Source organism: Gadus morhua, chromosome 14 (genome assembly GCF_902167405.1).
Source record: "Gadus morhua chromosome 14, gadMor3.0, whole genome shotgun sequence".
Classification (NCBI taxonomy): domain Eukaryota; kingdom Metazoa; phylum Chordata; class Actinopteri; order Gadiformes; family Gadidae; genus Gadus; species Gadus morhua.
The window spans coordinates 24,518,701-24,533,702 of NC_044061.1; the positions used below are offsets into that span (position 1 = coordinate 24,518,701).

General features: G+C 47.8%; 1 protein-coding gene across 4 annotated transcripts; it reads left to right on the plus strand.

Moving 5' to 3' along the window:
• Positions 1-3,940: 3,940 nt before the first annotated feature.
• kctd15b (potassium channel tetramerization domain containing 15b) lies at positions 3,941-14,640 on the plus strand. 4 transcript variants are annotated; one of them, XM_030378075.1, is made up of 4 exons: positions 3,941-4,754; positions 5,873-5,925; positions 7,354-7,529; positions 14,372-14,636. In XM_030378075.1, exons 2-4 carry the CDS (start codon positions 5,902-5,904, stop codon positions 14,619-14,621), a joined length of 450 nt encoding a protein of 149 aa, XP_030233935.1. In that variant the 5' UTR covers positions 3,941-4,754; positions 5,873-5,901; the 3' UTR covers positions 14,622-14,636. The 4 variants fall into 4 exon arrangements, with proteins under 4 accessions (XP_030233935.1, XP_030233938.1, XP_030233936.1 ...); XM_030378076.1 differs by lacking the exon at positions 3,941-4,754 and adding an exon at positions 4,766-5,273; XM_030378078.1 differs by lacking the exon at positions 5,873-5,925 and having other exon boundaries at positions 4,540-4,754; positions 14,372-14,640.
• Positions 14,641-15,002: the final 362 nt, after the last annotated feature.

Consider the following 15,002-nt stretch of genomic DNA (forward strand, 5'->3'; position numbering starts at 1 on the left):
GAAGTCCATCTTAAACTTATTTTTTCATTGGTCATTATCCCTTTATAGCCTGCATCCTGCCTGTTATTAGAGTCTCAGGCCACACGATGGTAGAAAACCCTAAGATACACAAATACAGTATTTTATATACTATTTAGTATAAGGGATTTCTCACTCAGCCTCATACACAAGCTTTGATCCGATCACAGAGCAGGCCTACATCAGCCGCGGAACAGAGCGCTGGTCACGGCAGATGATGACCGAGGCCTTCATTAAACTACCCACTTCATTTTCTATAACAGCAACAACATCTAGCATCTAGTATACACCCCGCGTGCCTTTGAGCTCGGCATTTTCCGAAAACCTAATTGCCGCCATCACGCACTTGAGGGCGTAGCAGTGCTTGTTAGCTGCCTGCGACACAACGCCGGTCGTTCTATTAATACCCCAACACCGTGGCTGCTCGCGTCGCCTCTCGGAGAATAATGAACATAAGTGTCACCGGCGCACCTCAGCCGCACCGCGCCACTTCAAGCAGAATGTCAAATGGCGCCGAGAACGCCCGCGATTGACAGCAAACCGGGATCCACAAGGCATGCAGATTACTAAAAGCAAGTTCTGAATGTTCTTTTAAACTTTTCTGTTTCTTCCATTTGCCAAAGGGAGGGAGGTGGGTGTGTGCCTGCGTGCGTGCGTGCGTCTGCGTGTGTACGTGCGTGTGTGTGAGTGCACGTGTGTGTTTGTCTGTGTGTGTGTGTGTGTGTGTGTGTGTGTGTGTATCTGTTTCTGTGTGTGTGTGTGTGTGTGTGTGTGTGTGTGTTTGTCTGTGTGTGTGTGTGTGTGTGTGTGTGTGTGTGTGTGTGTGTGTGTGTGTGTGTGTGTGTGCGTGTGTGTGTGTGTGCGTGCGTGCATGTGTGCATGTGTGTGTGTGTCTGTGCATGAGTGTGTGTGTGTGTGCGTGTGGGGGGGGGGGTGTTGTTCTGACTGGAAGTGCTTAAAAGAGTTTCTCGAGGATGCTGGCATCGGGTACGTACGGATGGATGCGACTGCTGCGTGTGATTACCTCAGAGTGTCGTAGCGCTGGTACAGTCCTGTCGCGGATCAGGTGGGGCGCAGCCACTACACACCTGAGAGGCAGGAGTACTGCAGGGGCTTCCTGGCAACAGGGCTGCTCTGCTTCCCTGTCTTTAAAGAGGCTCACGGTGAGAATGGAAGATTATAATGTTGGATAAACTGACAAATACACGTTTTTAAAGCAGCCTGTTTGACAACCCCCAAGGAAGTGTGACACTCTCCTAAGGAAAAGAAACATTCATATATATATTATTGGAGTTTCGTCAAATGTTGGGGATGTGGAGCATCACTCACTATCGTCGGAAATACGTCACCTGGTTTTGCCGAAGGACTGAGGGAAGTAGGCCTAGTTCAGTCATGTTGCGTCGGGACCCGTTGATTCTGTACCGACAGTTCTGCAGTTTACCAGTAGATGGTGCTGTATCACATAGGCAGAACGCTAACGTGTTGTATCCCAGAGCAGTTGACTGCCGGTTGTCTCGATGGGCCCGAGCCCTGACCTAGTTGTACAGAGTCACATCCAAACCGAGGCACGGCAAGGCAGAACCGCTGAACGCTTTTCCAGGTCAAAATGGTCATTGTTGAATTCACATTCTATCTAATTTAGGTTCTGTTTTTGTTATTGCTGCCAAATTTATACTAATTTCTTTCTTAGAAAATCTATCTTCTCATTATTCTCTTCTATCTACAAAACAGTTGAGCCATTTTTCCATTTTAAAACATTTTAAGGGTGCAGCGATTTGTGATGGGTAAATGTTCCTAGTGCTGGTTGAATGCTCCTAGTGCTGGTTTAATGCTCCTAGTGATGAATAGTCATGGTTAGGAGCATTTGCTAGCAGCATTTACCCTTCACTATTCAGCAATAGGAGCATTTAACCAGGAGCATTTATCCATCACTAGCGTCTAGGATCATTAAACCTTCACTATTCGAGCATTAAACCCTCACTAGCAGACTTTAACCATCACTAGCAGCACTAGGAGCCTTTAACCATCACTAGCAGACTTTAACCATCACTAGCAGCACTAGGAGCATTGAACCATCACTATTCAGCACTAGGGCATTGAACCATCACTAGCAGCATTTGGCAGCCCCGATGCAGGCTGTGGGGACTGACTCCAGCTCTGCTGCCTTGTGCCTTGCTCAAGGGCACCGGCAGGAACGAGTAGTAGCAGTAACCCAACACGGAGGACTCTTGGTCTGGGAGGAAAGCGGAGCACTGGGTGGACTGGAGACCAGCGTAAACACGGAGGGGAGAACACACTACCCCAGGGGTTCGAACTCGTGACCCTCTTGCTGTGAGGCAGCGCTGCAAACCACCGTGCCGCCCTGCCCCCTAAACTCTCTGGGAAGGGGGACATCCCGTCCCCGCGCTGCGGTGACACTCCGCTAATAAGTGCACCTGTTGGAGAACCTGCGGGCAGAGTGATTGATCTTCCCAGGTCATGCATTAATGTATCTCCCTCATTATCATATCATCTGGAAAGCAGTGGTAATCATTTTTTTGTGTGTTTGCATATTTACTCTGGCCTGCCCCTTTAAAAACGTGATATTTGAGTAACAAAAAATAAATATCAATTTTACACTCGTAATTTTATCAGACGTTGATAAAGGCATTTATCCACACAGGGAATTTCCCTTTTAATGGGAATTAGAAAGTCACCTTATCGCTCTGGCTTATGCAGTGGGAAATGAACCACTGGTAATCCTATTACGTGGGTCAAACACCCCGATCAGATCTGTAATCTATAGGCGTCATTTTCCACTGGAAATCAAATCAATACACCATGCATTGTCCTTAAAGTCCTGGTGGCTAATGTTGGTCTGAGCAACACAACGTGTTTGTGTGTGTGTATTTGTGTATGTGTGCATGCGGTTACCTTAAAATACAACTGGTGGTCAGGAGGCCAAACGGAGGGCTTACAGTCAACACCGAATGCAAATCTGCCAGATGACCTAGTTCCTCCTCCTTCACATTAGACACTCCGCTAAAATCCATAAATTAAGGAAATTAACTGATGGGGCCTGGGGCCACTTTGTAAGCTATTTAAATCTTTAAATTTACAACATCCCTGCATGCTTGATGTAATTGAACTAACTCCGGGGTTGTTACTTTAATGAGAAAAAAAATGGTTACCCCTCCGGATTGGCCCCCCTGGAAACAACAAATCCACGCTGGGGGCCAGAGCGTTTTCCCCGCGAGCGAGAGATTTAGCGGAGCGCCCCTGTCTAGTAATGAGAGCTGGTGAATAATGAAAAGCTACAGGCCTCCTCTCACCTTCGTCTGCACCAGTGTTGAACATGGATGACGAAGTGAGTCTACTTTTAAAACAGCGTAAACAAAGATAACCCTCCATGCATGCTCCTCAGCATGATCAGTCTACTATTGTTCTGCTATCCACACACCAATAATAATTTCCTACACTGGTTGGCGCCAAATATCAAGGAACTGATGCTGGTTTGCACGATGCTGAACTATTGTGGACTTTAGGCTGCACACATTAACCGGCTCAATGCAGAATACATAATTCATAATGAACGAAAATAAACAAACATGCAAATCAATAAACCATTAAAGTCTCTTATTGGAGTACACCTATGCCTTTCCCAGTAACACCAGACAACCCACTTGCGCGCAAGTTTGCGCAATAAAAGCAACACTGCAGGCTGCATCTTTTGTGTGTATCTTGTGCAAAAAAAACATCTATATTCGTCCGGAAGCTTATCTTTTATTGTCCGCCGGTCGACAGGGCTCCTCGGCGTTGGGCAGGAGAAGCCTTGTTGTCGGCAGACATCTCCATCCAGCCGGGCTCCACAATGGAAATGGCGCGTTTGGCTGCAGGCGGGCTGCGAGGGTTGCTTTCTGCTCCGGCTGCAGCATGCATGTCGATAGACGTCATTTGCTTTTAATGGCCTACAGGAAATGTGGTGTAGCAACAACCCCGGACATTAAGGCAGAGCAGGGGACAAGGGGGGAAAGGAAACGCCGCATGCAAAAGTGGCCGGGAATAGGGGATATTTTAAACACGTTTTACTGAGATTACTTTGTCAACAAGTTAGGTGACTACTGTCTTTAATTGCCAAAGTAAATACTTTTTTGATGGACTGAGGTTATGTTGTGTTGCTGGTTTTAATTGATAAAGGCTGGAGATGAAAATGGATGCCTACTAGCTGGAGATGCCCGGGGGGGAACTATTACATCAGACGGAATGACAATGATTAAAATCCGCTTTTCCCTGCTCTAAAGCCATAGAGGAGTGACACTCGCCTGCAGACACCGGGCTACTGAAGAGCATCTCCAAACCCCCTGCAACCCGCAACTTATGCTCTGCACCGTTTATAGCGATATCTTTGACTTTTGGCGGACAGTAACATAAGTTATTATCATCTTTGCTTTGCTTCGTTTCGAGAAAAAGGGGAGTATCACGATTTTTTTTGCGTTAAGAAAATCGCCTGGCGGAGACTGGAGTTGAGCTAATTGTAGCCTAATCCCCTGGCCCAAAGGCGTCTGGGCAGCCGGAAGCCACAACTCTTTTCTCAGCTCTGTTATTTAGAGACGGATTATCGGCGTTCTCCTTCTTCCAGTGACAGTTTTATTCAAGCGAAAAGAGCCGGGGATTCTTCCACACACACAAACACGCACACACTGAGCGTGCGCCAAACGGAGCCGCGAAGGGGAAGGAAGTCGCTCCTCATGTACAAGGTAAGCACGCCGCCCGCCTCCCCGCGCGCCACGGCACCACACAGCTCGAGCGAGCAAAGCCAGCCTCGCGACAGATCCGGGGTCGAGACCAGTCAGCTTCGCGACAGATCCGGGGTTCGAGACCAGCCTAACGACAGATCCGGGGTCGAGACCATCTTCGCGACAGATCTGGGGTTGAGACCAGCTTCGCGACAGATTTGGGGTCGAGACCAGCCTCGCGACAGATCCTGGGTCGAGCCACCGCCAACCGCGTGCACCCGATTGAACCCCCGATAGGAGCTCTTATTTTGCCTGATCCCGGGGTGGATTTGAATAGAGCAGGTCCTGGTCCTGGCGTAGTGGTGCTAAACCCAGGGCTTCCGAGAGGAGGGCAGACACGACCACTGCCCGGACCCTAGACACGCAGACCATTGCCCGGACCCTAGACACGCAGACCAACGCCCGGACCCTAGACACGCAGACCACCGCTCGGACCCTAGACACGCAGACCACCGGGGGACCACGACCATGTTCGAAACGGTATGGTGAATCCAACACTACTGACGGGATGCTGGGCAGACCCCTTTAGACCGGTTAGCTGGGGCTAGCGACCCAGCGGGCGCAGAGTAGCTCACCAAAGTTCACTAGACGGTTGACTCTCCTCCTCCTTCTCCGGTCCCAGGCGAGATTCGTTCATTCATCCATCATCCGTTTATGCATCGATCTGATTGTGTATGGTGATAGGGCGGCAGAATAACACGGCGTGTGGGTAGGATCAGAAGCAGGAGGTTCCTGCTCAAGGTCCGAGTGGACCCGCAGACTTAAAGGATCAGAGATGTCGGTGTGATGCTCGGTTCACATCTCCGCTATTGCAACCCGGGCCTGCATCACACCTCTCAGCCTCATGCCTCTCGGTTATCTCGCCTACGGAGGGTCTGAAGACCGATGTGGTCACATTATCTTCAGAGGGGGATGGAGAGCAGCAGCCTAGTATCAGGACGTCATAATAACCACACTTGTTCACGTTGACAACAACTCAGAGTCAAGCTGGAGACGGATTCTGGCGGATGTTCCGTTTTATTTTCATCCGGTTCTTTCATCACACTTGTGTGTGTGTGTGTGTGTTTCGCTCGTCGTAGGTCGTCTTCGTTCGCCGGTTGATTGATTAATGATGCGGTGGGCCGGTTGGATGGTAAGTTGAGGCTGTGGACGGAGAAACAGTGCATGTGATGACCTATTCTAGTGCTTATTGTCGCTCATGGCACTGGGAAACCGGATAGCCACACTGTGTGTGTGTGTGTGTGTGTGTGTGTGTGTGTGTGTGTGTGTGTGTGTGTGTGTGTGTGTGTGTGTGTGTGTGTGTGTGTGTGTGTGTGTGTGTGTGTGTGTGTGTGTGTGTGTGTGTGTGTGTGTGTGTGTGCGCGCGCGCGTGTGTGTGTGTGTGTGTGTGTGTGTGTGTACCCCAAACTTCTCTTTTCTTTCTTTCTTTCTTTCTTTCTTTCTTTCTTTCTTTCTTTCTTTCTTTCTTTCTTCTTTCTTTCTTTCTTTCTTTCTTTCTTTCTTTCTTTCTTTTCTCCCTCTGGGTTTTCAAATGAAAGCGTGAAATGTCATCCCCTGTGTGTGTTGAATGAGCTTCATTCCACCCGGGACGTGTTCCCACTCTCAGCTCGGCCCCGCGGCGTCTCGCTCAGAGCAGCTCGTGTGAACGCGCAGGCGGGCCTGGCTGCGGTCTTCTGTTTACCCTCATAACAATAGCGGAATACCAGCTTCCTCCAGGAAAGGATCCATTACGGGTCAAATCTTTAATGTAACTTTCCGATCCCATAGTTGCGTCATTTTATTATAGCCTATAATTGGTCAATTATTGATTGATATTTAAGCCTAAGAGATAGATCAATGTTACAATTTATTTTATGGTTTAATGGTGCATAAGTATTTTTGGGAATGTTTTTTATTCCGACATCTGACGCCAATGATCTCTTGAGTCAAAAGCATCTAACCAATCAAACGGAAGGAAACAACTAAAATAATAAATGTTAAAAAATGCATGGGACAATTCCAAGATTTAAATGACCAATCCGCTGCACTTTCTACGACAATTTTGTGGCGCTGGCAAAAAAAACAACATCCCAGATGATGCGCGCGGGAGGTGATAACCCCCATGCGCGTGCGTGAGCGCGCGTGCGAGCGCTGACATGCGCGCGTTTCAAGTATAGGAACAAGGGGTTTCAGATGCCCCCGATTTCCCCGCCTTCAGATTGGTAGGTGGCTGAGTGTGGGCATATCGCGTCGAACACAAGCGCCGACCTTTAATTAGAATATTGCAGCAGCAGTTTGTTTCTGTGCCCCTGGAGGCTGACACCTAGCGTTCCTCTCCCTCTCCCCGCGCCCCTAATAAGCACCCTCCCCTCCCGGCCCCCGGGGCTGGAGGAAAAGATGCAAACATACTTCATTAGAGCGGTGACAATAATTCCTCCGCTAAACATTCGACCAGACAGACATGGAAGTGATCTGAGTCGCCTCGGAGACGCGCGGGTGGATTATTATTATCATCGCAGTTTGTCAGCAGAGTAGCGTCTCTATTTGTGATTCGATGGCTTTCATATACACTTGTTTTCAGGAAGGAAGAAGCATGTCGCGCCTGTCTCTGACGCGGTCCCCGGTATCTCCCCTGGCCACGCAAGGGATCCCTCTCCCGGCGCAGCTCACCAAGTCCAACGCCCCGGTGCACATCGACGTGGGCGGACACATGTACACCAGCAGCCTGGCCACGCTCACCAAGTACCCGGACTCCAGGTAGGACCTGCCGCCGCTGGGACGCACGTTGTGTGTGTTGTGGTTTAATTTGAGACTTTCAGACAGTTGTTCCAGATATCAGCCTGATAATAACGTTGTTTTAATTACACCGTGGAAATAATTATCAAGTAATTTACACTATTGTTGATGTTGGCGTGGTATTATTTTTTTCTGGCTGGTTGAAGTTTTTTTTTTATAGTTTAAGAGTTTGTTTGAAAATGTTTACATTTATTTAGACAGGGAGTATAGCTACCAAAGCATTCAGGTTAATGCCTGTTTTGTACACACTTGTTCTGTATTGTTACAGCCTGCTGTAAAAAAACGTTTTGTGACGTTTTTTTGTCAGTTTCATGACTCAAAAGTGAAGTTAAGTGTGTGATAAATGTATCTCTAATGGGAGGGGGTTGCTTTGTCCCACGTGTATAACATCAGTAAATAAAGTAGTTCATAAAGTGAATATTATTTCTGCCTGTTGTACTTCCCTCTGCGTGAAGATCACTCAGCTCTCACAGAAAGTAAAAGTAGGACGTTTTGGTGTCAGAGCTGCTCAATACGATGATTTAAAACCTCTTTATTCATATTCTGGACGTTAGTGAGTCCAATCATTAACCGGATTCAAGACGTCAAAATTCTATTCTTCGGTGGGAGTGAAATGAATAGCTACAGTAGGCCTTCAATGTATACGTACATGATTCATGTATCATGTATAATTTACCATTTCCCAATGCCGAAAATATACATTCCTAAAATAATCAGGACACATGAACAGAGACGATTGATCACATCACACAGCCTCGACGAAGCTGCTGAGTTCACACACCGATATCTGAGATTCAAAAGCCCCTGCTGGGAAAATAAACAGCGGCTGTTGCTATAATTCAGCGATGATGATGTAGAGCAGAAACAGTCCCATCGATCATCCACTCACACGCTATGATTACACCGTTATTAATTCACAATGCTGCACACAATAACGCAGTAATGGCTGGCCTTGTGTCGTAATGTTAAGTGCACATGTGTTCCTACTCCGAGTATTGTGTATTTATATATTTATGAGCATGCATTGCCTTTTAAAAGATGCAGGAGTGAATCTCTTCACTCGGTCGGCAGTATGGCAGCCGGCGTTAGACTCAGGCGATACTGACAGCCGTGTCAGCTGAGGTAAACAACCCGACACTGGGTTCATTGGGAGAGCTCTCTCTCTCTCTCTCTCTCTCTCTCTCTCTCTCTCTCTCTCTCTCTCTCTCTCTCTCTCTCTCTCTCTCTCTCTCTCTCTGGCCCCATGCGTAAGGCCCCGTAAGACCCCTGGTCATCGCCACGGAGACGAGCAGGGAATACCTCCCGAACGATTTCTGACTCCCTCGGACCGGGGTGTTTAATGAGAGCCAACTGTTCTTGGGCAGGGACTTTCTGTCGGTTTGTTTGGATGTTTTGATTGGCTTCACTTAGATCTGTGATTTGATGGAGAGATGTGTGTGCTAGGAATAGAGCAGGACATCTTGCACATTTCGAAAGTTTTTAAATAACGTGGTAAGGGTTAGTGTCCTTATTGTGCTGTTGACATACACATGTTATATCAATTCATTGTAAGGGAAAAGTGAACACATTTCGCTTTTTAAGTGATTAATGTAAAGTTTCACCCCTCGTTGACAATGTCATAGTATACGAATAACGTGTACATTTCATGTGGGGTTCACTATGAACTAGCTAGTGTAGCAACACCACTTTCGATAGTGAGGACATGGAGGAGGACACTCTCCATCCCCATCTGACTTTTTTCTCATCGCTTCATTCTGCTCAGCTCTTTATCTGCTCTCTCTGCTGTGGTCCCATCCCTCTCTGACCCTGTCACTATGTTTGCCTTTCCCTGCTTTTCCTTCTCCCATTCCCACCAACCCATTTTCTCATTGCTCTCTCTCTCTCTCTCTCTCTCTCTCTCTCTCTCTCTCTCTCTCTCTCTCTCTCTCTCTCTCTCTCTCTCTCTCTCTCTCTCTCCCTCTCTCTCTCTCTCTCTCTCTCTCTCTCTCTCTCTCTCTCTCTCTCCCTCTCCCTCTCTCCCTCTCTCTCTCTCTCTCTCTCTCTCTCTCTCTCGCCCTCTGCCTCCCTATTCTACAGTGAGCCCCAGGGCAGCACTTTCCACTGGAGTCAGTAGAAGGAGGAGTTGTTTTCTGTGAATTAGGATAATGGCAGCAGAAAGCAAAACAATTACACCGGAATAGACGGAGCATATGCGGTGTGTTTAGCCAGGGACATAGCCAATGGGGTCGCACGACGTGACACCAGCCCCTGTCGAAATCTGATTGGCCGCCACGGGTGACCCTGTATTTTAATTGGCGTAGACCATTGTCCGTCAAGGCATGTGGAAAACACGAACAACAAGAGAGGAATGCATCTTGTAATTGTGCAGTTAATGGAAAATAATTGACATTTCACAGGGGTAGAAGTGGTTGACAGTATTCACATGATGTGAGTCAGATGCTCCAGGCGTACATAACTGTTGCTATCGCTCCTCAAATGATCTGGATCCCCCCTGTGTAAAGACCCACTGAACCACCACCTCCACATCCGCCACCATCTCCACCACCACCTCAAACAACCACCTCAAGCAACCACACCACGACCGCCACCTCCCCCACCAACCCCATCCCGACTACCACCACCAGCAACACCACCACTACCACCACCACCACCACCACGACCAAACCCAACCCCACTACCACCACTGCCACCGCCCCCACCACCACTGCCCTTACCACAAGCTTGACAATTAAAAGAACAAGGTTAAAGGAATTTAAAGTAGATGATGACTTTTAATAGATTGTCCCCTTAATAATGCAGCGTGCGAAGAGAAAGTTAGTCTAGTAACTAATGTACTGCTATTCATCTTCCTCTGCGCGGACTGTATTAAGGGACAGGGGCCATGAAACATTGATGGCCTCGCTCAGGGAGGACGATCTCCACACTCACTCTGGAAATTGGGGCAAATGTTTAAGAGATGAGCGGGCTATTTTGAAAGGAGACCGGCACTCTTACACATGGGGCGGTTATTTCATTATTTCGGTCCGCAATGAGTCACTGAGGGGCGAGAGATGTTTGGGATTGATGAATCACTCTCACATCAAATTAAATAGCTAAAATGTACTACAAACCTAGAAATATATTTATGTAATAATAACATTATGTAAAGCCTCACTTTGATGCCTGCAGCTTCTCTGCAGTGCTGGTATCCGCTGAGGTTAGTAACAAGGGTCCTGCACCACTGATTGGCTCATATATTGGCTGCATGCTTTTACTGGTATAAGCCCAACCTGTCCGTCGCTCCGAAATACAATTAATAAATGCAAATGTTATAACCCTTATTGGTATAACAAAATTAATAAAAAGGGAACCGATGACTGGCTGGCTGGGGGAACTGCGGGTTAGGAACATAACTGCAGCCTGAGCTGAGAGGTGCACCTTATCTGCCTCTTACGCTCCCCTCGGCCCACCCTCTGTTTGACCCTGGCCGTATCAGAGGTCTGGCCTTCGGTGTCCTCGCTAACCACCTCTGCCTCATCTTCCCCCCTCCCCTCTGGACCTCAAAGCCTTCTGTCTCCCACACTCTAGTCGTTTTATTGTTCTCCTCCAAATCCAATCTCTCCTTGGCTTGTGTGTCTCTGTCTGGATTAATTCATCTTGTCTGTCTCGGATTGTCTCTCTCTCTCTCTCTCTCTCTCTCTCTCTCTCTCTCTCTCTCTCTCTCTCTCTCTCTCTCTCTTTCTCTCTCTCTCTCTCTCTCTCTCTCTCTCGCCCTCTCTCGCCCTCTCTCCCTCTACCTAAAATCTCAAAAACAAAAGGGCCAACCGGTCTCTCCCATCAGTGATGCATAAATATAAAAATAGAGAGAAAATAAATAAATACAGAAAGACTCAGACCAAGAGAGGAAATGGCGGGAGGGGGTATGGAAGAGGGAGAGAGAGAGCGTGAGGGAGAGAGAGAGAGAGAGAGAGAGAGAGATGGAGAAAGAGAGGGAGAGCGTAAGGGGGGGGGGGGGGGGGGGGGGGGGGGGGGGGGGGGGGGGTAGGAGAGAAAGAAAAAGAAAAACAGGCAGCATTTTAATTGCTTTTTAAAAAAGTGGAGATGAAAAACAGAGTTTGGCCCCGGGGGGTATGGTGAAATTCTAGCTGGGAGAATAGCAAGACCATATGAGAAAGGAACGCCCCGGGCCGAACAGGGAGATGAGTATTGGTTTTTTATAAAGCATTTTGCATCGATTTCCAGAGAGAAAGGGAGTGAGGGAGGAGGATGGAGACGGAGGGAGGCAGGGAGGGAGAGTGAGAGAGAGAAAAGAGAAAGAAAGGATGAAAGAACAGAAATTATAGAAGAGATGGCGAGAAGGGAGGGCAGTTGAGGAGAGAGGCCGATCCCTGTGTTCTGAGTCTTCAGACAAGTCAAGGAAGACACAGAGCGCGGGGCCTGATTCGCTCCGATGGCCGACTCAAAGGCTCCGACGTCGGGGTCACTGCGTCTACCAGACAGCCCCCTGATCGGCACCAGAACCTCAAAGCCCCCAAACGGGAAGGCTTCTCTGAGATCCTTCCCAGGGTTAGGCCCGTGAAGACAACCCCTGCTGTTCATTGGCTGGTGGCTCTGTATGTAGGAAGGTTGCGACAGCGCTAGGCGCCCACGCTACAGCGTGTAGAGACAAGGGGACCAGGAAAACCTTAACGGCGTGATGTTGAGCGCTGACTACACGGGAGTGACGATAATGACGGTCTTGTTGCGCCATGCCAGGAATCGTCCCTCCAGAGGTGGAAGGAGGTGTGGAGCGAGGCCAATAGGGAGGCTACACTCAGAATCTTCCTCTTGGTTAAATTGCCCCTGTGGTGTTTCAGATAAGAGGAGGGCTGTACTGAAATAGAAGCCCTTATAGTGGTTAAAAGTTGTGAAACTACGAAGTAAAACAGAGAGGAGAGACCTAACTCCATGTGACTCAAGTGAACAAGTGAGAGATTAGGATGAATACGGTTTACGACGCAGAGTGATTTGAAGATTTTCATGCTATGCTATTTTCTTTTAATTCATATAAATACAAATTGTAAGTTGGTAAATCATTGAACTCATTCTATTTAAAAGAGAGGCGAATCTGTAGCTGGAAGACGAGGCACGGACAAGAGACTCGATTAGTGTCCAAGCATGTCCCTCACGGCCAGGTCAAAGACAGCGTGTGATGAAAGCTTCCAGGTTTCAGCAATCTCCAGCGCTTTCCATTGATGAGTCCTCGTAGCTCAACCGCCGTCTCTCAGCAGTCTGGGGCAGACGGAGGTAGCTCGGTCACTGCAGAGCCACAGGTGTCTTATTGTGTAGTGTAGTCCGGGGATTATAGTGGTGTAGAGAAGTGAGTGTAGGAGACGTTCAATAGGGACCAACCATCCTATTATACCCCATGAGGACCTCAGCCCTGTTCCATCATATCTACTTTTGAACAGAGACTACTCTAATGCCTGGCAGGGAGAACATCTTTAGAATACTGGGCTGTGTTGACTTGAAGTTGCTACTTGGTGTCAAATGGTTGACGATTGTGTGTAGAAAATGAGGAATGGATTCATTTGACGAGGAAGGATGTCTCTGTTGGTTGCTGTGTGTGATTGAGTTTGATGTCAAAACTCAGTGGCAAGTGAATTTATTTTTTGCTGAACATTGGGGGGACATGTTCCAAAATGACTGGATAAGAGGTTTTGAAGAGAGTAGTGACAACAAGGAAAATCCAAGTTTAAAAATAAATACACAAAGAAGGTATTCTAATAATTGCTAGTACACGTTTATAAGTTATTATCACACTCAACATCACACACCAAATGTACATATGCAAGAGCTGTCACATTATAAAGTGACAGATCTATCGTACTATTAATATTCTATGTACTGTAGCCTATACCAAATACTAAGTTAATATACACATTCATAACTGTTCATTGATGGATTCAATTATGTATGGCGAGATTTATGCATGATTTTTCAAATGTATTATTCAATCGTTCTGTAATAAATGCAGACTACGCAGTAGACAGCGCACAAAGCACCACGTATTACATATGTGCATATTGAATGAAGGAAGACATTTCCAGGAATCAACCTGTCCAAGTGATCATTAAACAATTTGGACTGGAGTACGTACCTGCTGTGACAATGGCATTAGCATACCACCTGCTTGCGCGTGTATGTCACCTTATCACACGCACACACACACACACACACCCACACACAAACACACACACACACACATACACACACACACACACACACACACAAACACACACACACACACACACACACACACACACACACAACACACACACACACACACACAAACACCCACACACACACACACACACACACACACACACACACACACACACACACACACACACACACACACACAACACACCACCTCCGCCCCAATCCCTTCCCTTCAGACGGGTGTATTATTTAGCGCAGTAAATTTGAACCTCTGCCATTAATTCCTGTAAGTACACGCAGTGTGTGTGTTGATGTGTTTGTGTGTGTATTGTAATCTCCCAGCAGAAGGGACACTTCAAACAGGTCTGAAGCGGAGGCAGTGCGCCTTAAGCCCCTTGTTTCAGCCTGGGATGCTGATGCATTTCAAGCTTAGCGCTAATAAAATTGAAAAATAAATGGAGGGTAATGTTTCATGCATTCGGAGGCACCCTGCTCATGCCATTATGCTTCTCTCTGTATGTGGTTGTGCCTGTGTTGTGTGCGCGTCTGTGTGTGTGTTTGTGTGTGTGTGTGTGTGTGCGCGTCTGTGTGTGTGTCTGGTGTGTGTGTGTCTCATCGTTCAGAATAAGCCGTCTGTTCAACGGGACGGAGCCCATCGTGTTGGACAGCTTGAAGCAGCACTACTTCATCGACCGCGACGGCGAGATCTTCCGCTACATCCTCAGCTTCCTGCGGACCAGCAAACTGCTGCTGCCCGACGACTTCAAGGTAGGTCCGGCCTCGCCCCCCCCACAGCCAGGGACCTCCTCTGGGGTCCCCCTCCCTCTCTCCGGGGGAACCGACCTCTATGAGGGGATGTGGTCGTTTATATAGAGTTCCACACCGTTCGACACAGTAAACAGTAAACACGGAACCACTGTTTATCTGCCAATGTGTGTGTGTCCGTGACAGGATGGGGTTGAATCAAATCGTAGTGTGTGTGTGTGGTGTGTGTGTGTGTGTGTGTGTGTGTGTGTGTGTGTGGTGTGTGGTGTGTGTGTGTGTGTGTGTGTGTGTGTGTGTGGTGTGTGCAGAATGACAAACATGTAGTTCCCTAACGGGCTATAGGTCGCTCACTGCAGAATCCACCATTCTAAGTCGCACGAAAATGTGTTAAGTCTCGAAAGTACACAGCAAATAAATGGGATCTTCGTTCGGTTAGGATTCCCAGCTATGTTAGAGGTACGTGTTTGACGGTTTTATTTCATTGAAAGT